The sequence below is a fragment of the Miscanthus floridulus genome, chromosome 3 (assembly GCF_019320115.1).
Source record: "Miscanthus floridulus cultivar M001 chromosome 3, ASM1932011v1, whole genome shotgun sequence".
NCBI lineage: Eukaryota > Viridiplantae > Streptophyta > Magnoliopsida > Poales > Poaceae > Miscanthus > Miscanthus floridulus.
This window is the reverse complement of record NC_089582.1, coordinates 97,542,931-97,567,410: the sequence shown is the minus strand read 5'-3', so window position 1 is coordinate 97,567,410 and position 24,480 is coordinate 97,542,931. Positions and strand designations below refer to the sequence as shown.

At 43.0% G+C, this 24,480-nt stretch overlaps 3 protein-coding genes and 1 pseudogene across 3 annotated transcripts; 1 reads left to right on the top strand and 3 right to left on the bottom strand.

The window, feature by feature from the left end:
• Window positions 1-2,166: 2,166 nt before the first annotated feature.
• Window positions 2,167-3,911, bottom strand: LOC136546218 (protein FEZ-like). The gene is made up of 3 exons (XM_066538181.1): window positions 3,643-3,911; window positions 3,043-3,338; window positions 2,167-2,943 (listed from the first exon to the last, which is right to left on the bottom strand). The coding sequence occupies exons 1-3, from the start codon at window positions 3,821-3,823 to the stop codon at window positions 2,233-2,235; spliced, it is 1,188 nt and encodes a 395-aa protein (XP_066394278.1). The 5' UTR covers window positions 3,824-3,911; the 3' UTR covers window positions 2,167-2,232.
• A 3,868-nt stretch (window positions 3,912-7,779) lies between these two features.
• LOC136541947 (uncharacterized) lies at window positions 7,780-11,620 on the bottom strand. Its single transcript, XM_066534135.1, has 10 exons — window positions 11,330-11,620; window positions 10,915-11,003; window positions 10,685-10,792; window positions 10,466-10,548; window positions 10,051-10,184; window positions 9,719-9,768; window positions 9,538-9,630; window positions 9,335-9,426; window positions 8,294-8,400; window positions 7,780-8,127 (listed from the first exon to the last, which is right to left on the bottom strand). Exons 1-10 carry the CDS (start codon window positions 11,573-11,575, stop codon window positions 8,086-8,088), a joined length of 1,044 nt encoding a protein of 347 aa, XP_066390232.1. The 5' UTR covers window positions 11,576-11,620; the 3' UTR covers window positions 7,780-8,085.
• An 881-nt stretch (window positions 11,621-12,501) lies between these two features.
• LOC136541946 (uncharacterized) lies at window positions 12,502-15,627 on the bottom strand. Its single transcript, XM_066534134.1, has 4 exons — window positions 15,192-15,627; window positions 14,524-15,103; window positions 13,438-14,440; window positions 12,502-13,179 (listed from the first exon to the last, which is right to left on the bottom strand). The coding sequence occupies exons 1-4, from the start codon at window positions 15,414-15,416 to the stop codon at window positions 13,080-13,082; spliced, it is 1,908 nt and encodes a 635-aa protein (XP_066390231.1). The 5' UTR covers window positions 15,417-15,627; the 3' UTR covers window positions 12,502-13,079.
• A 2,624-nt stretch (window positions 15,628-18,251) lies between these two features.
• LOC136541945 (uncharacterized) lies at window positions 18,252-24,087 on the top strand (annotated as a pseudogene).
• Window positions 24,088-24,480: the final 393 nt, after the last annotated feature.

Below are 24,480 nucleotides of genomic sequence, written 5' to 3'. Positions count from 1 at the left end.
GCAAAGGTGGCCGCTTTGCTGAGTGCCTATTTGTGACACTCGGCAAAGGTAGGAAGGCTTTGCCGAGTGTCTAACTTGTAGCACTCGGCAAAGGAAGCGAGGCTTTGCCGAGGGTCTTTCGGTTGACACTCGGCAAAGTCTCCCTGCCTTTGCCGAGTGTCATGGTCATAACACTCGGTAAAGCCTCCACATATGATATCATGACATCTTATCAAATTTCATGATTTTCGGACTTCCTTTGGTTTTTATAGAATTTAAAAACCATTCAACCATACGTCTGGGGTCGTGTTTCCCAAACTGGGTTGAATAACATGAATATCAATTTTATACTCATTTTTTCCAAATATTTGAATCACTTGCAGTTTAAATTTAACTTAATTCAAAAAATTGCTTGAAATGCAATTAATTAGTTAAATATAGCAAATAAATTCAAAAATACACCAAACTTAAGCATGGAGTACCACATGTGGTGTGCGGAGAGGTGAAAAATTTTGAAGTACAGGAGCCAAAAAATTTATACTTTACCTAGTGTCTGCTTTTGACACTCGACAAAGATCCTCTTTGCCGAGTGTTACCTTTGTACACTCGGCAAAGAGCTGACGGCGGCAGGCTGGTTTAACGGCGGGCCAAAATTTACCGAGTGTGAGACATTGACACTCGGCAAAGAAAGTCTTTGCCGAGTGTTACTTCTGAGCACTCGGCAAAGAGGACGACTTTGCCGAGTGTCGAACCTGAGCACTCGGCAAAGAGTAGCTTTGCCGAAGGTCGTGTCTTTGTCGAGTGTTCAAGTTTGGGCACTCGGCAAAGACATCCTTTGCCGAGTGCCCGATATAAAATACTCGGCAAAGTTCTTGGCATTCGGCAAAGCTTGCGATTCCGGTAGTGTAGCTTCCAACATACGTAACAGCACATGTATGTAGCACGTTGCTATGAGAGGCTACATTCAATGTAAGTTGTTCTTTATTCATATATTTTTTCCTATTAAGATAGAGATGGAGTTATCTGTCCGTGTATTAGGACGACGCACAAAGAGCTTAGCTTAAATTCTTTACTAGCGACTAATGTCTTTTTGTGTGTCCGACGTCCCATTTTAGAATTGCTGGAGATTTGTGATTTGCCCAAGACCGTAAGGTTGAACACAAGTATACTGCCATTAGCAAGATAAGCGAACGTATTTGCTAAAGATCGAGTCCAATGGCACGCAAATAGAAGGCTTCACGGGACCGGACAGCCTAGTCGCATGAAGTGTTACCTGAGGTGTGCCATTAAGTAACATGTGCAAAGCACAATGATAAGTAACCAAACCTCACAGAGTGTAGAGACATGCCTATCTAGACTGCTCAATTGTAGTAGCACCTTGCCGGTGCTGCAAAAATGATTTTTATAGTTGGCTCCAATTTTCTTTCTTAGAAATATATGGTGCACTTATAGGAAACTGTCTCTAACAGACTCCAAATCATGCGTTCTATACATATATTTTAATTAATTGTCTCGGTGAGAGGAATACAATGATGAAGTTCATTCTGCATTTCAAAACGTATCAAGCTGTTTTTTCCACACAGAAAAATGTGTCGATTCTAGGTGCGAATAAATATCTTTTGAGTTAAGTGTTTTGTCATTATGGTAAGTCACAACCCCTGTATACGTTTATCCGAATAAATATCTTTTGAGTTAATGTGTCATTCTAGGTGCGAATAAATATCTTCCATTGGCATGCTGGTGAACAAATTTGGTGTTTGCATCTGCAAGTTGATCCAGGTTAGTCTCAATCTTTGTAGAATTCTTAGACTAAGGGTCTGTTTGATCCCATAGTCTAAAGTTTAGTTAGACCACTTTAGTTCTTGATGCTCCAAACAGATGATCTAAAGTACTGTCTAAAATTTAATCCACCTTAGTCATTAATTCATTAGACGACTTAAATAAGCTAGAGTGGTCTAAAATTTAGTCCTTAATTTTAGCCAACTAAACTTTAGACCACGGATCCCAGCAGGGCCTAATTTATCTACTGTTTCGTGATGGAATTAGCATGCTTGACATGAAGGGCACACCTTTAATTCTCAGCGAAATTATAGGGTAATTCATAATTACTAAACAGCTGAATATATTATTACCAAGCTATTCTCCCCTCTGATACCTTTGCTGTTAACATGGGTATACTCTGTGAGATATAAAGCTAACTGAAAATGTACGATAGGTATTCTTCTGCTAAGGTAGCTCTTACTGTACATCTAACTATGCATAATATTTTTCAGTAGAGTTGCTATTGGACATTTGTGCGGGATGTGGGGAACAAGGGAGAGAATCACATGGCATGTTGCTTGTCCAATCATCTGGCGAACCTACCCCTAAATTAAATGGGAATTTTATTTTCCCTGGGATTCCACACTCATTGCCTGAACTGTATCCATTACCAGATTTTCTTGTATATGCGTCACCATCACTATTTCCAATACCTCCACTCGAGTCTGTAGCCCAATCAACCATATATCCATTGGATGGTCCAAGCAGTCCAGACTCTGTGTTTGGTATAGCTTCATTCATACTGTTGAGTATTCCAGGGGCCATGCTTAGCATCACTGATGTGACATCTGATGATTTCTGCTGAGATTGTATTTCTAATGGAAAGATGACTGAACTACTATGGATGTCTTTCTCTGATGGTAGAGATGGGCTACGGTTGAAAGTTATGACTTTACATGGAAAGCCATCCTGTGAATTGTTAAGATTCTGCTGCTGTTGTCCCTGCAGACACTGTTGGCTGTTGAATCGATTTGCTGAGCAGGTGGAGCTTTCCAATGCAAAATGGGAAGCTTGTATGGACTGCAAAGCAGATAACAGCTCTGGCTCTGTTGTTGTAATTGATTGAGGACCCCAGGAGTGAGATAGCACTCTTTGTGCCACAGAATTAGGCTTTTTAAATATCCTGCAAATAGCCCATGCATCCTGTTTGATAAAAGTAAAGTATGAGAAAAATGCAGCACATATATATTTTATTTTCTGAACTTCTGTGCTAGAACTGAATGCTCTGAGTAAATTGCTTACGTTGGCTGGAATGTCTTTTGGTGTTTTATGACGTGAGGGGTCATTGAGTGAAGGAAGCCTGTACTCATGCATCATCCAGTCAGTCTTGATTCCTCTCGCTGCTCTCCCTTTGTAAAAGACAAGGGACTTCTTCAGGCCTATGCACTTGGTCCCTTCAGAAGAGTAAACTGGCCTATCTGTTCCTGTTGCTTTCCAGAATCCAGCTCCTGTGACTCTATTTGGTCTAGCACTATTCCGATACTTCCGGTCCCTTGGGCAGTAAAAGTACCATTCCTTCTCCCCGGTGCTCGCAAGCTCTACGCAAGAACATGATGATAAATGATTGCAGCAAGTAAAGTTGAATATAGCAAGGCATGAAGTAATAAAATGATGCAGAAAGCCAAGTAAACTATATATCGTAGTCTGATGGGAAGATACTAATAATATACTAGGTGCTCATTAGTTTGAAAACAAGTAGCTCGTGCTCTAGCAAACAAGTGTAGAACGAACTCATTAAAAACCGCTACTATGTTCATAGACATTGAACTCTAGGCACTGAAGTTCATAGCCATTTAGTGACAGAAAGAACGATAGGTACAGTACAGAGATGGAGTCGCTTACTTGGGAGATCCCATGGATCATACTTGTAGATGTCCAGCTGCCTAATGAGCTCAATGGACACAGGTTTTTGCTGAATCTTTCTCTTGAGATAAAAGCTTATGAGCTCTTCATCTGTAGGATGGAACCGGAAACCTGGAAGAAGAACCTCATCAGACCTGTCCATATCAGCTCTCTCATCCATGGTTGAGGCTGGTGAAGCCAGATCCTGATTGCCTGTTCTTGTGGTACTTATGTGGAGGTAGAATGGTTTTTAGAACTGAAGATGCTCAGGTAAGACAAACGGCCAAAGCTGTCTCTCTGAAGTGGAACCAGTATCACAGCAAATTACTATGTACTCACTACTGAGCTTTGTTTCTTGAACAAAGATGTCACGGCTCTTATATAGCACATCTTTACGACGAACTGCTTCTCATTAGATGAACGTTGCCAAAGACCTCATCCTACACGTCTTGTACTTATTCCGGGTCATAAACGTCAAAGGCGGGTGGTTAACGTAGGAGTAATGTTTAATCTGTGCATTAGAAAAGTATAATCGCAGCTGCTAAAACACGACTCTCAAATGGAAGTGCCTCCTTTCATTAAAGAACTCCTATATTCCTTGTCTCGCTGAACCTATTTGACTTTTTTAATCAGGGATTATATTATATCAATGAAGACAATCTTAGCAGCATATAGGGACTATTAGTCCCTTCCGATTCAGACAGAGGATTATGATCTAGGTAGGTACCTAGGACACCATGAGAAGCCATAAAAACATTGTCCTACAGCAGTAGTTGCGTTGAAAAATTATATACAAACTGAACAATTTTTAGGAAACAGCCGGATGTCTTTTAGCTTTCCCCAATTTTATTTTCGTTCCATTTTTCATGCTTGAAATCCGAATTAGTTCAATTGGATGAATTTCCAGTTGACCCAATGACACAAATCAAAACTTGCATCCCTACTAATGCCACAGTCTCCAGCAATATTTAAATTCTGATTAGATTCACTTTTTTCTGCAAAAAAAAAATATTGCCAAGACATGTTTCTCCATTCTCTGGATTAGAAAATCTCATTGTTATTCGCCGCGGCTCATGGGTTATATATATTCCTATACATCGTGACCCATTTCCCACTTGTCTAATTTGGTTCTCACTGTGTGGACAGACATTTTTGCTGTTAACTTAATCGATTGGAGCACTGTCGATGTGACAGCATGGACACCTGAAAATTTTCTTTCACCACTGATCGGCGCGATGCTTATTTGTTTGGATGTTCTAGTTTATGGTAGTGCTAGCGTCCGGACGGACGTCCACGTTGTACCCCGTTTTCTATGTGCGTGCCTGCACACCACGCTCGTGCTCGCGCCAGCCCCCCTCCCACCCGTGCCTGTGTTTCGTGTGCCCACGTGGGGACCACTCGCGCCCCTTCCGCTTCTCAAGCGCATTGCAACATGTGCAACACCCGATCTATTTTTGCAACATCCAGATGAAACACTTACAACATATGTCCAAAATAACTGAAACACTTGCAACATACGTCTGAAACACTTGCAAGCCATTGCAAGCATATACAACATCCATATAAAAAACTTGGAACATATGTGTGAAACATATGCAATATCAAGATAAAAACGCTAGCAACTTATGTCTGAAAAAACATATGAAACATTTGGAACGGACGTTTGCAACATAAGTGTATATATAACCATTGCAAGCATATGCAACATCCAGATGAAACACTGACAACATATATGTGAAACATATGCAACATCCAGATAACACACACTTGCAACTTATGTCTGAAAAAACAGATGAAACATTTGGAATGGATGTTTGCAACATACGTGTATATATAGCCATTGCAACATATGCAATATCCCGATCTACTTTTGTAACATCCATATGAAACACACTTGCAACATACCTCTGAAACATATGCTTGAAATATACGCTTGCAACATGTCAGGCGCGACACTCTAGTGGGTGGTGACCACCATGTCAGGCGCGTTGAGGAAATCGATAACCGCCTCGATGGGCAGATCAGGTCTGGAAGGCGGCGGAGCGAAAAGCATCACGGACTTGGCCGCCGCGAGCTTCTTCCGCTGGGGGCACTGGGGCGCAAGGAGCCTCGAGGTAGGTGCAAAGTATGGCATGACCGCGATGCCCTCGCCATCTCCAACCGTAGGAGGAGGTGATGAGGAGGACGCCCGGCGCTGGCGATGAGTGCAGGGGCGGACGAGAGGCACAACTCCAGTGGTGGAGCCTTGAGTCGCGAAGGCGGGCGAGGGCCCCGGGGTGGAGGAAGCAGAGGTGGTCAGCGCTAGCGGCGGCAGATGGGGAGCGGAGCTTGCGACGAGCGCGCGAGGCGGAGTGGGAGATTTTTTTTAGGAGGCGGCGTCCGTCCGGACGCCTGCACCGCAACATTACCATCTAGTTTATTGCGAATTAGGGACTCTTCTTTTATAGTTCATAATAAGAGCAGATTCTTAGTTAATCTTGTTTAATGGGTACATTTTATGAGTCAGTCCTACATGAACGTTGTAGAACTGTCCCCTATCATTTTTCTTTCAACAGTAGTTCTTCATGTTAGCATACCTTTTATTTTGTCCATAAGTTTCTCGGCATCTCTGATGAAATGTGTGGCTCCCATCTCGTTTACATGGTGACCTTGATAAAAACTCAGATACATTCACAAGAAACTACAACATGTGCACAACTTTTTATTTCAGTGGACACAAACTTTGCACGCCGTCAGCAAATAAAACCTACTGTACAAAGGAAATAAGATCCTGGCAAGTAGAGTGACCCCAAGGTTTCATCTGAACGGTTACTATCTAGTCCATCAGACAAGGGAGCAGGCTTCATACTTCCCTATCATTTCTTTGCCCATTTACACACATACTGACCTTGCATCGCACAATTCACAGCAATTGCAGATCCTACATGCATCTTGTCATGACTGTTACAGGATGGAAATGGACTGACCAGAAAGCGACGCCTAACTTCATTTGTTCCTTGAATGAAATTACTAGATACGACAACCAAAACCAGACTGCAGATCAATCATGTATCAAGAAGAGAACAATTAACAATCAACGGATCTTGATGTCGTTTTTGCGGCCCCCTCCATTCACACAGATGATCCAAGGAAAAACGAGCGAAAAAAATCCTCAGTTCCACCATGTTCATAGCCATGCTAGTGATCTTTGTAAGAAACTAATCAGACCTATACTGAGATTGCAGGTAGTAGACGCTTGAGCCCTGTCCCCATGTTAGGCAGCACTTCGCATTGGCTCTCTTATATAGGAATAAAAAAAAACCACTACTCTTGGCAGAACTGATCGCTCTTGGGGGTTAGTGGAGTATACTATATACTGCAATTCCTGGACGTTTCCGTCTGTCGATCAAATTGTGGTAAAAAAAAAACTGCAGATTTCCTTTGTGAAAGTGCTGTACTCACATTTGACTTGTGAAGTTAAAATTCATTACACATCAAGAGAGGCAAAAATATGAAAAGTTTAATAAACAATGATAAAACTTTAGACTAATTCTAGGGATTTTGTCTTTCAAATATTTTCTATTGATTCGATGCACAAACCAGTAGCTTGTGCATACGTCCATCTAACACGACACTGACTGGCTCGGTTGGCACGCGGTGCAGGTGAGCACGCTGCCCACCAGCGTTCGAACCCCGGGTTCGGCGCTGGTGTTCTCACCGGGATTTATTCCCATAATAATTTCCAGTGAAACCTCTCAACGTGTGGTGCCACAAAAGGACTGCGACGTTCCCGTCGCCTACAGAGCCTGCTGATTGTCTGCTCGTGTACTAGTGGTGTGAATGTGGTGTTCGTGTGTGTGGTGTAGATGTGTGTCTGTATTCGAACAGATCCTATCTAGATGAGAGGTGAAAAAAAAAACACAACACTGACTGTGCAGTAGATATCTAGCCATAATAAGTTGGTAATTTGAATTATGCTACTGAGGCATCTTTCTCAACCATAGTTAGGACCTAGGAGTGCAGCAAAGCAGAGAAATATATTTATCGATTTTATTTTATTTTATTGTTTCCTAATGGTATCATGTCAACACTATAGAAAGCCAGATATGCAAGGATCAATGGTTCCGTCACACATACTTGTACACATAAAACATGATGTCAGTTGTCGTTACACCTTTCTTTAATAAACAATATCAGTACAATTTAATTGAGCACTCCAGTTGTAAGAAACACTCTCAAAAAGGGCAGCTGTTCTTACATTAAGGTCAATCTGCCATCTTGTATAAACAGCTTTACAGACTAGTGGTGCCTCGTAACACTTTTGGAAACGCAACCATCAGCTAACCTGAAGACTCATATTTCTTTTCACGTGGTTTTGCTGGCATCAGGTGTGCAAGAGCACATACCCAACAGATCTCCTTGATATCATATTATGCACCAAATGTGCCTGGTTTGTTCAAACCTTCACGATGCTCCCAAGAGCTCCTTGAGATCATATCCTTGCAGCTAAAACAGTCGAAAAAACACTGTGAATTGCTTACCTCTTACTACTCAAAACAGAAACTAGCTGTCCCTACTCTTGCGCAATTCTATGCATGTTAGCCAACTTATGATTTCGAGAATTTTCACCAGGAAAGTTACTGGTAGCCACATAGAGACTGACAAGACCTACCTGAAGAAAGGTTAGCAGAAGTATTACTCCTGAGTTCCAAAATGCATGTATTGTGATCGGAGTTAGAAGATTGCGGGTCTGAGCATATGAAAACCCCAATGCAACACCTGCATAATACTCAACTAGGTTACTGAATGACGATGGCATGCCAAACACTGATACAAATAGAATAGCAACTCCAGTAATTACAACCGGTTGTATATGCAAATGTTGTATTGTAACTGTCTGGTTGTAACCCCTTGGCTACAATTTGCAGCCATGGCTGTCATATCTCAGTATCCGTGCAGCAAATTTTAACTCCTTTCTTCTAAAAACAGGCCATACATATGACATGCGCACAAATGATGGCATGGCAAAAATTTATGACCAAATTAGCAATTCCTGTAATTGACAATGTATTGGATATGTCAATGGCTGTGATTCTGTATGGTTTTGTGGATGTCAGGTTTAATTGCATTTAGGCATTGTGCCTGCCTGTGGTATTTTTGCCCACAATTTGCAGCTCTGACTGTCATATATTTGAGGAAGATTTTAACTTCTTTCTTCAGTGAAAAAGGTCACAATTATGACACATTGAAAAAAGCCCAAAATGATGTAACAAGACAAATGCTGCCTTGTGCATTTGGATATGGCCAAATTGGCTACCAACTAAGGGCAGTCCCAATGCTAGAAACCACATATATTTTCTATGTCTATTAATTTACGTAGACACTATACATACATAGAAACTATGTTCCAAATCGATAGTTTCTACAGACTAATCTTTTCTCCAATCATGTCTTCTTTCTCCCTCATCTACCTATCACATCTCTTCATGTATTGGTTCCCGTGTAGACATAGTTTCTTATTAAGACCATTTCCTCCTCTCTCTCCTCATTAAATCGCTTGCCACAACATCAAAATGCTTAGGTGGCAGAGTAATTAATGCACATAAAAACTATGATGATTTCTGCATTGTGGGTGCCCTAATGCACCCTTAACAAATATTGAATTCATATAGTTTTCTATTTAGTTATATCTGAATAGACTGTAGAGAGTTACCAAGTATAAACAGCTGTGGAAATTGTCCAGGAGTCAGATGAGCAAGGGCAAATACAGCAGCACTGACAAGTACACAAACTGGAGTAGGAAACCTGTACCCAGAGGTAACTGGTGAATACAGAAACATGCAAACTTGTAATGCACCAAGTTTGTACATGCAAGGAAGAGAAAAGAAAGTGCTAGGGCAATATACTTGGATTTACCACTTAGTCAAGGACACCATTAGAAATCCTCGAAACAGAGTCTCCTCGAGGAGTGGTGCTAGAACTCCAGTGATTCCCACCAAAAATGCAGTGCTAGCAACAGAAAATAAACAAGATCAAGTTTGGGTTTCCTGGTAACAGGCATTAATCCACTAAAACACAAAGGCAGGACACATGATACCTGGTAGTGGATGAACCAATCAGGGGCAACAAAAGGACTAGTGAATCAGTCTGAGTCAATGAAAGGAACATTTTCGTGAGTACATAATAGTAAATCACAATGCCTCAAAAAAAAATGAATTACAAGGAGAACTGATCGTTCCACATACACTAAGAAGTCAAACAAAATATGAAAAAATGTGCGATTCAACACAACTTATTTTTGTTCTAAATAAATTGAATGACAAAGAGTTTGGAATGGAATTGAGGTGGCAAATAAAGTGTGAGAAATAATAACCAACAAATGGCAGTGCACCAGAAAGGTCTAGTTGCTAAAGCAAATATTTGTCTGACCTCTCTCTCTGGAGTTTCACCATTCAGATAAGTCATAGCAGCTCCGGCTAAAGCAATAGAAATTATTGCTCCAAAGAGGCCAACTCCAGCCCACAAAAGCCATCCATTCTGCAGCTTGAATGGTTCATTAATATCTGAAAGTTCAACAACATTCTTGTATAAATATAATTGTATTCTTTGATAAAGATGTTATAAAAGCAACTATTCGTCAGGTATTAAACTTTGAGAAGCATCACCCATGAAAAAGAGAATAAATGTAGACTGTTAATTACAATTTAGAAAGCAATTCATGTTCCATAAAAATATCACACTATACTTTCCACCTGACAAAATAGCTTCCATGATAAAAAATGGTTCTCTACTTGCATGAAAACAACTTTATTCAGTCACCAAGGTAACAAGACTGAGTCCTGACCATAACGAAACACATCATCTGGGAATGGTCGAAAAGTGTTGGTGATGCCAAATATAACGCCAAGCACTACTACTGTCACGCTCCTGCACAGAACAGTACAAAAGCAAAATGTAAGTCTTTTGGCAATTTGTGATGTCATTTATTGGTGGAAGATAATCAGCTTGCCATCAAGGGAATTTAAAGGTATTGTGCGCATAAGCATAAAAACATGTATCATACAGTTGCCCAAAAAAGAGTATTTCTGCCTTCTCATCTATAGTTGCCTCCACAGCTTTAAATCCCAGGTATTGCAAAGCCGATTGCTCAACCAATCCTGTCAGAACAAAGCTGTCTAAAGAACACTCAGAATGCTTTATTCAATACACCTGTACAGTAAAATCAAACTTGCGAAGCTCACTGTATATACAACATAAAATTCAAATATCTGGTGTGTAAAGGTGATGGCTTACCTTACTCCACAGCCTACCATGCTGAGCACAACGGTTTGCCACTCCCATGGCACATCCCATCGGCGAACGATCGCCCACTCATCCGAACTCTGCTTAGGCCCAGTTAATGTCACAAGATCCACGCCAGTCACCACAAAAACAGGATGAAAGTTGGAATAGGCGAAATGCATTTAAACTCCAGAAATATCCAAGATTCAACTACACACATTGCTCTTATAGTCTTATATGGATTCCTGAACGCTTACTCTGGTGCATCCATTTAAACAATATATTTTCCCAGCTAGTTCCGGAAGCTAAATTATGCACTTAACATTCTGCATCCATAATTCCCTACTTTGTTATTTACTACCGGAGCATGTACTTGTTGTGTGTTCAATTCAGGAGGTTATAAAGAAATGGAACGTTTGAGCATCACCTTATCTGAAGGCGGGGGCATCTTGTTCTTGGCATTGTAGGAGAAAGACGCGAAGCCTCCGCCCCTCCTCCAGCTCCTCCTCCACCGGCCGGTCACCGGCCGCCGCTGCAACCGCTGCTCAGACCTTGCTTCTACGCGGGCAGTTGGGGATGGCTTCCTTTGCCTCGAGAGGAGGACGGGTCTGCACGGGAGCGGCCGGAGGAGGATAAGTGAGAGCGGCGGCGACGACGACACCATCGGAAACATGCCTTCTGCTCTCTCTGCTCTGCTCACCGAGGTGGAGTCTGTCTCGCGGCTTTGCGGGGATAAGATTGGAGACTTTTTCGTGTGCCATATCGTAAAAAATTAAGTGGTGTTCGGTGTCACTACTTTAATTTTTTTTTTCTGGTGTCACTTTTATCAGTTTGGATTTTAACGTCGTTAAATTACAGGTGTGAAAAGACGAAAATGTTCTTAAGTTTAAATATGTTATTAATTTTTTAGGGCTCTTGCGTTTGTACCCTTGTTTTGTATCGAAATTGTGATTTTACCCCTATTTTTTTGACTTTGTGAATTTACCCCTACTGTTTCATTCACGAAGCACCAGATTGCCCCTGCTCCGTCATCCACCCCTAACGGTGTTAAACTTTGTACAAAGGACATAAATGCCCATGCGATTTTACCCCTGTTTGTTATGCCTAATTGTGATTTTACCCTGATTTGGAATGAGACTTTTTTATTGTATGCCATATTGCAATTATTTGAACTCAGATTTAATATTGATAAATATTCAAAATTTTGGCAGCACCTTTGCTATATTTTGCTAGCATCATGACAACAATATAAAGCACATATAAAACACATAAGAAAAATCATGGAGAACCACAACATTTCAAAGTCTACCATACAACATGTCAACATGTCCACAAAAGTTGTGAAAAAAAAAACATGTCCACAAAAGCTACAGGTCTACATCATGTCACATGTCCACAAAAGCAACTGCACCATGTCAACATATCCACAAAAGAAACAAGTATGTACCATGTAAACATGTGCACAAAAGCTACATCCATCTCATTCAAGGACCACCTAGAGACCTAACAAACTAGCTAGCCTTCCTCTTGTTCGCCCTCCTCTTCCCCTCCCTCTGAAAAGCATTGAACAGGTTGGTTAGTAATGATTACATCAACAAATAAGTGCATGGATCATGATAGTGTGTAACTATATTACTGTAGAGAATAGCAAACTATGATAGGTTGACAGGCAGAACTAACAATTGCAAATACCAAAAGGTCTGTGTCATTTTCATTTGAACCTTAGATCCATTTATCCCATGGCCAATTGGCTATGAATGGCACAGGATGAGAACATGACATCCGAGGAGCGAGAGAAGATGGGCCAGGCATTCACAGTTCATTACTTCACTTATGAGAAAGGAATCCAGAAGTACTTAATCTGGGGTCTGACTGCCCGCATCTTGATCCATGCTGCTTCAGTTGTATACCAGCGACCACCAGACTTTATAGAGCGAAGGGCACATTTCAAATTGCCAAAGCTTACAAAGGACTGCTCTTCAATGCTAGCAGGACCTACTAAACACTAGTGCCTACACTGCTATCTCAACTATACGCTATTTGGAGTACAGATCTACAGGATATTGCACCAGCAGAGTTTATAGAATCAAAGAGGAGTCCAAATCACTTGATGTCATGTTAATTTAGATACTTTCTACAATCTTCTACTTACACAATAGTAGCAACTGCACCATGACTTACATTGGCTCATTGCTGCCCTCTCCTGATTCTCTTCCTCTTCCCCTTCCCCTTCCCCTTCCTCTTCCTCTTCCCCTTCCCCTCCCAGTAGCACTTGCACTAAAAAGAGAGGAAACATGATTTCAATATTATCAGATTATGCCACGAGTAGAAGTGAGCACCAATAGAACCATGACTTACATTGGCTCACTGCTGCCCTCTCCTGATTCTCTTCCTCTTCCCCTTCCTCTTCCCCTTCCTCTTCCTCTTCCCATTCCCCTCCCAGTAGCACTTGCACTAAAAAGAGAGGAAACATGATTTCAATATTATCAGATTATGCCACGAGTAGAAGTGAGCACCAATAGAACCATGACTTACATTGGGTCATCGTTGTCCTCTTGTGATCCATGTTGTGAAGAATTGAGCCTTCTCTTTTGACTAGCAGTGAGACCTCCTTGGCAAGTCTTGGCTAAATGCCCTGATTCATGGCACTCAGAACACAATCTTCTTTTCTTGCTACTGCTGACCTCATCATATGCCTTGAATCTAGACTTTTTAGGTCTCCCAGGTTTCCTTCTCAATTTAGGCTTATGGATTTTGTAGCCTAAGTCAACACGTGGCCAAAGATCTTTGGATGTCATTGGACTGAAAGTACCTGCATATGCCTTTCTCAACCTTTCAATAGAGAAGTATTCATGAACAAAGTCATCCATTTGAACCTCTCTACTAAGCTTTGCAATGAAAGCTAGAGCATGGCTGCAAGGCTTTCCAGTCACTTGCCAAGCCCTACAGGTACATGTCTTTAATTCCAAGTTAACTGCATGCCTAAATCTGTTGACTGTCACTTCCGCTTTTCCAGGCCCACAAATTAAGACATCATGGTCCTTAATGGCCTTCGATTTAGCATTTAGATCTTTGATGATATCTGGGATTATTTTTTCAGACATCTTTCTAGCATTCTTTGATCTCAAGACAAATTTCTCAATGACCATTTGTCTTATCTTGTCATGCATTTCCACAATATGATGTTCCTTTGTTTTTGACACCCAACTATTGAAACTCTCAGAAAGATTATTGTTGATGTAATCTACCTTGCAATCTTCTAAGAATTTGCTTCTACTCCATATGTATGGATGGTTCTCATCCAACCATTCAAGTGCCTTAGGATCCTTCTCTTCTATATTCCTCATGAAGAAGTTGAACTTGGCAGTTGTGAAGCTCTTGGCAGCTGCCCACATATTCTTCCTATAAAGAGTGCCACTGTAACTTTTCTTCATGTTCTTCCACAAATGCCTCATACACTCTCTATGCTCAATTCCTGGATAGACATCTTCAACAGCAACTTCAATTCCCTTGCCTGCATCTATACTGATGACCAAACCTGTGTGACATAATTGACATATGTTAGGTAACAACAATTTAAACTTGAAGGAAAACAGACAAATAGCAGTCATAGGTACACACCTGGAGGAGTACCAATTGCTTTTTTCAAGTTTTGGACGAACCAAGTCCAACTTTCCTTAGACTCGGTCTCAATCACCCCATATGCCACTGGGAATAACCGATTGTGACCATCTACTGCAACAGCTGCTGCTAACTGACCTCTTGACCTGCCTGTCAAGTGAGTTGCATCCATGGCAATGTATGGTCTGCATCCTTGTAAAAACCCATCAATGCATGGCTTTAGAGCAACAAAGAATCTCATGAAACATACATGGCCATTGTGCTCCTCAGTCTCCATTTCAACCACACTGCCAGGCACTGACCTCAGAAGCTCAGCTTGATAAGTAGGAATCAAGTCATAAGAATCTTCCCACTTCCCATATATGATATCAAGTGCTCTCATCTTTCCTCTATAGACTCTATCATATGAAACATCCACTGAGTACTTCTTCTTTAACTCATCTTGCAATCCCTTTGCACCCATTTCAGGGTCATCCCGTAGTAAGTCCACAACTCTATCACAAACCCATCTATTTGAGGCCATGGACTGACCACACTTGTTGAAAGAACCACAAGTGTGCTTTGGTCCACTTGTCTTCACCTACAACATAATAATGACAATCCAACATTTTGTTAGCAAATTACATCTCAAGTCAATACACTACATTATGGAAAGAGGACCAAATTACCTTGCATCCAACGTACTTCTTGCTTGTAGACGCGAAAAAAGACCACTTACAACCCTCATCAGCTCTCTTGCATATGGCTCTGAATCTTTCTTGATCTTTTTTGACAACCTTAAAAGCATGGTCATGCAAGATAGCATGATGTGTAACTGCAGACTTGCACTGATCAACATCTGGAAACACCACATCTACATCAATGCATGGATCATCAGGATCATACGAAAACATGGGAGCATCATACTCATCTACATCATCAAGTATTTCACCATCAGGATCAAACTCTGGATCAGAGCAATCATCATCAGAGTCGGAAGATGCTCCTAAATCAGTGTCATAGCTGCTGTCAGAGAATATGCCCTTATCATCAGCTCCAACCTCCTCCTCATCTCCTACCCCCTTATCATCATCTCCAACCTCCTCCTCATCTCCTACCCCCTCATCATCATCGCCTACCCCCTCATCATCATCATCATCATCATTTGTTGCTCCCTCATTTGTGGTGGCTCCCTCATTTGTGCTCTCCTCAATTAGGTGTATTCTACTCCTCACATTAGGATGACACCTACGTTTGGTTGGTGAAAACTGCAGTGGCCCTTCAAAATCATTTATCTGGGCATTGATGCAAGCTACCCCCTTGTCTACATTGAGTACAAACCACTCTAAAAGATGTTCATCAGTTTTCATCTCAAATGAATCATTTTCCAAATCACGCCATAAGGTTATGTATTGCTTAGACCCCCACATGCAATGCTCAGCTACGAAATCAACCAACTGCAGCAACCCAAAGCTATGTATGTCATCAACAACTTTAGTTGGCAAAGTTTTACCCTGCTGCCATGACTTTGGACCATTGTCTGGCAAGCTGAAAAAAGATCGAATTCTAACTACAACTCGTATACCCCTGTGATTTGGCCTACAAACCACAGAAGTAGTATGCGGTTAGTTTATCCAACTCAAACCATCAACAATGCACTCTCTGGCAAAAAAAACCCAACAGTAGATAATGGTTAGGGTTTGTTGAAACCACCTTTGCTCTTCCATGTTGGTCGATTTGACAGATCTCGTGCGTTAAGCTGTCGTCGGCGCCATCCACGTAGCAGAAATGAGCCACACGTCTATCTCGCACCAAAATGAACATAGTCAATATCTAAGACTATTTTACAGGATTTCACAACGCAAGGTGATAATGAAGACATTTACATTGAGCTCCAATTAAGTGAGGGAAATATGAATATAGCTAAGGAAGGACTAGTGAAGAAGTTTAAGCTGACAACAACAATTGGAACATACAAAGGTAGCTGGTTCCACGTATACCATCACCAGAATAATTGAAGTTGTTGACAACACTACACTGAGGATCACAGAACTGCCAATCCGCCGTTGGACTCACTTGTCCAGGCAACCAGAGGTAAAACTACGAAATCATTTTACACAATGCCAGAGTATGAAGAATGGAGAACGAATTTAGGAGCAAGTGCAAGTTCATGGACTATAAAATACTACAAGGTTTGTTTATGCTGGATCAACACTAAATCTGCAAACTGATTTTTAGCCTGGAACGTATATTGACCAACAAGAGAAAAAAGTCAAGTATAGTGATTTCATCAACAAAGAGCTGATACTCTTCTCCATGGCGGACCTGCAGCGATCAATACCTTCAATGGTTGATGGCCTTAAACCAGGTCAGAGGAAGATTCTGTTTTGCTCATTCAAGAGGAATTTTGTTAAGGAAGCTAAGGTGCGTCTGTTGTTTACCTTTCCTTGCATTACAGATTATCTAGGGTTTATTTATTGGAATGGCTCAGAATTTTATTGGCAGCAATAACATCAATCTTATGTACCCTGGTGGTCAGTTTGGCACCAGAGCTCAGGTGGGATAACAGGGCAAAAGTTAGTACTTGTGAGGATACGAATCGAGATTCCGTCGGAAGCAAGGGGAGCACGAATAAGGAAGGATTCAATTCAAGGCGGGCGCGGTCGCTCACCCGTCGGGAGCCGGAGATGGGCGCCGCGGAGATCCGTGGCCAGGCGTCGTCGGGAGCTGCGTCTAGGAACCGGATCCACCCGCTCCGCCTGCCCTGATGCCGCTCCGCCCGCCCCTGCGCCCCGGCCCGCTCCGCGCCCACGTCGCCCCGATGCCGCACCTGCTCTGCCTGCCCTGATGCCGACGCTGCTTCGTGCCGCCGCACCCACGCCGCACGCTCCGTCGCCTGGAACCGCGCCGCCCGCTCCCTCCCTCTCCGATGCGGTCCGATGGAGTCGAGAAACAGCCAGAAAGGATAAGGGGCAGTCTTGGCATTTGGACTTTCCTTTTTAGGTTTGGAATTTTTTTAATTCATCTATTCGATGGCCATCTGACGGACGTCCAAAGCAGGGGCAGACGGACACTTCAGTTCAAAATAACAAGGGCAAAAACACAAAGTTAAAAAAATAGGGGCAAAATCACAATTGGAGTACTGAACAAGGGCAAGAACACAATTCTCCCTAATTTTTTTGAGTATCTTAACGACTTCAAATGAAAAAACTCAAAACTAGAAAGTTGTAGATCTCGTCGAGATCTATAATTTTTATATAAAATTATTTTTATTTAAATTCCGCAAAAAAAATATGATTTGATATGATTAATATATCTTAGAAAATTATATTATTTTTTTGTGGAATTAAATAAAAAAATTATATAAAAATTATAGATCTCGACGAGATCTACAATTTTCTAGTTTTGAGTTTTTTCATTTGAAGTCGATAAGATGTTAAAAAAATTTAATAACATATTTGAATTTAAGGACATTTTCGTCTTTTCACACGTGCAGTTTGACGGCGTCAGAGCCCAAATTGACGGAAGTGGCATGGAGGACACAAAAAAGTTAGAGTAGTGGCGCTGAAGACCGCTGAATTTTTTTTAGGAGCACACAGGGGATTACGATCTTTTATAATGGCACACTGGGAAAAGTCTCATAAGATTGAGGAGTCTTTCGAAAATCACCCACACTACAAGGTGAAAAATAGAAGTTGTAAAGGTACAAGTACTATTCGTGTAATATCCTATAGATCGGGGGTCTGAATAGCAAAAAAGAAGTTAACCCTTCTTGCCCGGCCGTTGTGTTGGCGGCGGCGGCGATGGCGACGTCAGCGAGCACGTCCGGCGAGTGGCTGAAGGGCGCCCTGCAGGAACTTCGGGAACGTAAGGGCAGCACGCTGGAGTTCGACTCGGATCTCATCTCGGGCCTCGTGTCCTTCTGCGAGCTCGCGCCTCCCTCCGACGCCACCAGCTATCTCGAGGTTCGTTCGCCAGTGTCCATCCATTAGGACGGCGTGTGTATTGGGCGCTTACTACTCTGGCGTGGTCATTCTGATCGGAGTTTCTCTAGAGTGCTCGTACCTGGCGCAACGGCCTGATCGGATCGCCGGCTACTATGCCGTTCTCGGATTAGGGTTGCTTGATTTGAGCTTGCTGAAGAAAAAAGTAGTTTTAAATAGCATGATCGCCAGTTTATTGTGATTGTCTAGGATGTTTGCTGCACTGCATCCCTCCCAGACTGCTGTGCTGATGGGGTTTGAGTTGATTGATTGATCTGAAGTGCCTCAGCTTCATGTTACTGGGAGTCTTAGGAATTTTCTATAATGGGTACAAAATTCAAGTGCATCAATTAAATGTCCCGTCATGAGTGAAATTTATATATCCTAATGCAGTATTGTAAGCACCATTGGGTGTTATGTAGTGTCCAGGGCATAACGAGATGTTGATCATGGTCTGTTACTCATTGTGAACTTTGGTTAAAACTATCTGGTTTCTTTAAGGCTTGATATGGAGGTAGATTACTATTTCCACTGCCATTTTTCCATTGCCTTCTCATGCTGATGCAAAATCATGTGCTGTTTGTCATTTCTCTGATTGGCACGTGTGTATTATTATTCTCTTCAAAATCAACATGTTTCTCAGTGTAATATGTTATATGTCTCTTTATGTTCATCTCGAAGTTGAAAGGGTGAACTACTACTACACACGCTCAGCCCAAAAACCCATCAGGCCATGTTAATTCAACTAGTGTGCCCTTAGCATTTTTTTCCCTTTCTTTCTCATTTATCTTTTTCTTGAAACTAAGTTCCTCAGTTGGCCAGTTTGCAGCACTCCTCAGGTCCTGGGTTCGACTCCACGTGGGAGCAGATTTCAGGCTGAGGTAAAAAAAAATCCCCTCGCTGAAGGGTCGAGATGGCGACTAGAGGGGGGGTGAATAGTCTTTTCTAAAACTTAATCGTGTCGGCTAACCGATACAAATGCGGAATTTAAACTAACGATCTAGCCAAGACTACACCCCACTATATATGTTTACTAGCACCTTGCAAAGATAACAATTAAGCAATAAAGGTGCCGGGCTAGCTAGAGCTCTCCTAAACAATTCTAGGAGCAAGGTTACACAAACCTATGCCACTAGTACTTTAAGCAACAAGGGAGCTCCTACACATGCTAGTAAGCAAAAGCACAAAGCTAATGATGCTCACTAGCAATGCTCAATAACAAGGCAACCAATGCCTAATTAGAGAGCGCAAATACTTAGCTACACAAACTAAGCAATGTGACTAACAAGGTTACTAAAACCAAATTAGCCACGCAAGGGAGCTACTTCTATGCTACACAAGCAAGAAGGTAATTAGCAAGCTACACAAGCTATCTAATTACAAGAGCAACTACACAAGTTTAGTATGTATAAAAGTAATTGCAAGCTTGTGTAACGGGGATGCAAACCAACGGGAAGAACAAAGGTTGACACGATGATTTTTCTCCCGAGGTTCACGTGTTTGCCAACACGCTAGTCCCCGTTGTGTCGACCGCTCACTTGGTGGTTCGGCGGCTAATTAGCATCACCCGCTAAGCCCGCACGTCGGGCGCCGCAAGAACCTACCCCTTGAGTGAGGGTAGCTCAATGACACGCTTTACTAGAGTTGCTCTTCGCGGCTCCCGCGGGGCGAGCACAATGCCCCTCACAAGCACTTCTCCGGAGCGCCGCACAAGCTTCTTGCGCGCTTCGACGGAGACCACCACCAAGCCGTCTAGGAGGTGGCAACCTCCAAGAGTAACAAGCACCACCGGCTTGCAACTCGATCACCTAGTGCCACTCGATGCAACCTCACGATGCAATCGTACTAGAATCGCTCACTCACACAATCGAATGATCACTATCAAGTATATGTGTGATGGAGGGCTCCCAAGCACTCACAAGCATGGACACTAAGTCCCTTGAGGTGCTCAGCACCAGCCATGGCCGAGGGCCACTTCTATTTATAGCCCCAAGGGCTAAACTAGCCGTTACCCCTTCACTGGGCAACGGTCGGGCCGACCGGACGCTCCGGTCGTGTTGACCGGACGCTGGACCTCAGCGTCCGGTCGCCCACAGACGACCACGTGTCCCGGTTCCAACGGTCACTTGACCTGACCGGACGCTCCAGCTTCAACTGACCGGACACTGAACCCCCAGCGTCCGGTCGTTTCCAGTAAGCTCCCGAGCATGACCGGACGCGTCCGGTCGAACGCGATCGGACGCAGCCAGCGTCCGGTCACTCTCCAGCTACTGCGTCACCGTACGTTAGCCTGACCGGACGCAGCCTTCCAGCGTCCGGTGCATTCAGATCCAGCGTCCGGTCAGTTGACCGACGCTGGCATCTTCGCGACCAACTTGTTTTCACTTCTAACTTCTTCACCCTTGCACCAATGTGCTAACCACCAAGAACTTGCATCCGGCGCAATAGAAAATAGGCATTCCATTTTCCCGAAAGCGCCGAATCCCGCCGAGCAAGCTCGGCGGGAGGGAGAGAGGGACCCAAACCCATCTCAACCCTGCAAACACCACCGCCTTTGTAAATGTGCCAACACCACCAAGTGTACACCACCATGTGTATGTGTGTTAGCATTTTCACAATCATTTCCCAAAGGATGTTACCCACTCAACTTGCCACGCCACTCGATCCTAGCGACAATGCAAAGTTAGATCACTCGAGTGGCACTAGATGACCGATATGCAAACAAGTTTGCCCCTCTTGATAGTACGGCCATCTATCCTAAACCCGGTCATAAACTTCTCTACACACCTATGACCGGTGAAATGAAATACCCTAGGTTATACCTTTTCCTTGCGCATTCCATTCCATCTCCTTCAATGTCGATGCAACACATGCACCAACACGATCAACAATGATATGATCCACTTCATATCATCACATGATCATATTGGTTCATCGATCTTGACTCTACTTGCTCTTCACCGTTGCCATCGTCCATCGGCGCCAAGTCTTGCTCAAGCTTCACCGCCACGTGGTCCATCACTCCAAAGCCTTCGACTTGCCCTTCACGCTTGCAACCGGTCCATCAACCCAAGTCTTGTCTTGATCTTCTCCACCTTGATCACATGACTCAATGTCATGTCTCATGTGCATTTAAGCTCCTTCATCGTCACATGTGTGAGCTTTGCAACATCTCCAAACCATTTTCACCTCCATGGCATATGTTGCTCACACGCATGTACCTGTGGACTAATCACCTGTGTATCTCACATAAACACAATTAGTCCACCTAGGTTGTCACTCAATTACCAAAACCAAACAAGGACCTTTCACTCGCCCGTCCCCATGTGCCAAAGCGCAGTGGAAGGCTCCGGCCTGGTTCTCACAGGGTTACGGCACCTCTTGCGTCAGGATGGGGGCGGGGGTTTGGCGGTTTTCTCGATCTGTGTGAGAAGATCTTCTTCTTAACAGAAAACCCGGGGCCGTCATAACCCCCCGCAGGTCGAGTTTTTTTTTTCTTGCCACGTCATATTTACATCAGGCACAAATGTTGAGACCACTGTAGCTTAGTTGACATAAACATTTATCATGGTTTGTACTTTTTAATGGTGCAGAATTTTATTGGAAGGGTAGGCCTGGTGCAGTGGTGAGAGCTGTCTCACTGAGTCACCAGGTCACGGGTTCGAAGCAGCCTCTCCGCAGATTTTGCGGGGGGAAGGCTTGCCTCGGTTTTTCCTTTCCCCAGACCCCACTCATGTGAGAGCCTCCGGCACTGGGTCTGCCCTAGAATTTTATTGGAAAAGAAGCTGCTCAGGACATTATTCAAGAGTACTTGAGGAGGAGGGTTCACATTGGTTCCTCAAATGGAACTGAGAGCTTTCAATCATCTAACCTTCAGCCTTATGTTAAGCCATCAGCTGATGCAGCAAGTACACTGACAAAGAAACAAACACGCACGCAAAAAGATTCAGCATCTTCTTCTAGTCAGAGTTCCAAGAGTCAATCAGAAACTGCAGAATCACAACTTTCTTCCAAGAGAGGTTCAAAAAAGAAAGGAGCAAAGGCTATTTCCCTCGCTGAGGCAGCAAAAGGTTCTATTGTCTTCAAGCAGGGGAAACCTTGTTCATGCCAAGCACGACAACATAACCTTGTCAGCAACTGCTTATCATGTGGCAAGATTGTGTGCGAACAAGAGGGCGAGGGACCCTGTAGTTTCTGTGGTGCACTTGTCTTGAAGGAAGGTAGCACTTATGCTGGTTTAAGTGATGTCGGGCTACCTCTTTCAGAAGCAGAAGCTGCAGCTGAAGCTTATGCAAAGAGGCTTGTTGACTATGATAGAAATGCTGCAGCAAGGACTAAAGTTTATGATGACCAAAGTGACTATTATGAAATGGAAGGAAACAGTTGGCTGTCTTCAAAGGTAAGCCACATTCGATTCTCTGTACTTGATAGTTCTATTCCATCCCTTGTGGATCATACATGCTCATATTCTGCTCGACGCCTCCACCCATTGATCTTTGGTTCTTTGTTATGTCTATGCTAAGCCTTAACGCCTACGAACATTTCATACCAAGAGCTTGATATATTATGCGCGAAGTACATCGAATCCTGATATGAGAATTACTTTATTATAAGATTTGTAATGGCAGAGTATTCCTTCTAGTTAGTTTTAATGATTTCCAGAGCTAGCTTTGTTTCCATAGCGAACTCATACTTGTTCTCCCTAAAAAAACGTAAGAACATGTAACTTCAAGGACAAGACAAGAAGTTATTGTGCGTTTTTTAGATATAGACATGTCCCATTTGAGATACATTAAAAAATGCTAACTGTAGCTACCCATTTTTCACACTCCAGGAGAGGTCAGTCCTAAAGCAGCAGCAAGAGGAAGCTGAGGAAGCAGCTAAAAGCCAAAAGGGGAAAGTGATTGTTACATTTGATTTGGTGGGCCGTAAGGTAACTAGTTGTTCCTGCTGGACAGCAGTACTTTGCAACCTCTGTTTTCTTCCAACCTAACCTCAAAATATCTGTGCTTAGTTGAATTTTTGTCTAGAAGCTCTGGCAGAACATTTGGATGTAGACGTAATTTGAAAATGTTTTTTTCAGGTGATTTTGAACAAGGATGGAACTACTGAGCTGGAAACAGAGCACCCGATCATGCGACCGTCTGAAGAGAAGGATCAGAGCCACCGCATGCAGCCAACCCCACAATCAGAGAGCAACCGGTGTTTGTCGAAACAGGTCCAGTTAAGCCAAGAACCGACCGAGCAAAACAGAGCTAGAGACTTGCCAAGAATGGTCTGTGCCTGGAGGTAACCGGACGGCTGCAGCATGATGGCAAGGACATGGAGAGCATTCTGAGTGGCAAGGTGAAGAAGGGTGATCACCTGGCTTACAGTTCCTTCGGTCACAGGCACGTGAAGGGGATGATGTTGAATGCTCCCCGGATTTTGACTGAGCCTTTACTTAAGAAAAATCATGGTGAGGTAAAAAGAAAACATGAAACAGCCTGTAAAGTTGCTATGTTCCCCATCCAACTACATATGCAATGGTAGCTTTCGGACCTAATTCCCTGCAAAATGCAAATGCGAGAAATGGCATCTCGTGACCATGCTTTCAGTTCAACTTTCTTTGCATAGTACTTGATGCACAAGTCGCAATAACTATAACGAGGAAGAAAAACACTGTTGGCTACAGATCGAATGCAAGTTTTCCGCCTCGTTCTACACGAACACGATGTGGCCTACGTCTTCGTCTCGTTTCTCACATCAATCACCTTCAAGCTCTCTGCCTGGCTTCTCCAATGACGCCCCGAACTTCGTCACCAATAGCCAACGTCCTGCCACCTTGTTGCCTTGCTCAATCGCCATCACCATCGGTGGTTCCTTGCCGCCTGACGGCCAGAAGTTGAAGACGACCACTCATAGGCCGTATGGGGCCGAGGATCAAGCGGAGGGAACATTGTGTGAACAAAAACAATATTGTGTTTTATAGCGCGCGCGACATGTTTTCCCTTGC

Bases quoted from the DNA above. Each gene is read 5' to 3' on its own strand.
- LOC136546218 (XM_066538181.1), bottom strand. From the start codon at position 3,823: ATGGATGAGAGAGCTGATATGGACAGGTCTGATGAGGTTCTTCTTCCA. The intron at 3,339-3,642 runs GTAAGCGACTCC...GTTCTTGCGTAG, and splicing joins TGATCCATGGGATCTCCCAA to AGCTTGCGAGCACCGGGGAG. The intron at 2,944-3,042 runs GTAAGCAATTTA...TTTATCAAACAG, and splicing joins CAAAAGACATTCCAGCCAAC to GATGCATGGGCTATTTGCAG.
- LOC136541947 (XM_066534135.1), bottom strand. From the start codon at position 11,575: ATGTTTCCGATGGTGTCGTCGTCGCCGCCGCTCTCACTTATCCTCCTC. The intron at 9,631-9,718 runs GTATCATGTGTC...TTCTGTTGCTAG, and splicing joins ATTGGTTCATCCACTACCAG to CACTGCATTTTTGGTGGGAA. The intron at 8,401-9,334 runs GTAACTCTCTAC...AGTATTATGCAG, and splicing joins TCCACAGCTGTTTATACTTG to GTGTTGCATTGGGGTTTTCA.
- LOC136541946 (XM_066534134.1), bottom strand. From the start codon at position 15,416: ATGTTTTCGTATGATCCTGATGATCCATGCATTGATGTAGATGTGGTG. The intron at 15,104-15,191 runs GTAATTTGGTCC...ATTATGTTGTAG, and splicing joins AGAAGTACGTTGGATGCAAG to GTGAAGACAAGTGGACCAAA. The intron at 13,180-13,437 runs GTAAGTCATGGT...CTCTCTTTTTAG, and splicing joins GAGGACAACGATGACCCAAT to TGCAAGTGCTACTGGGAGGG.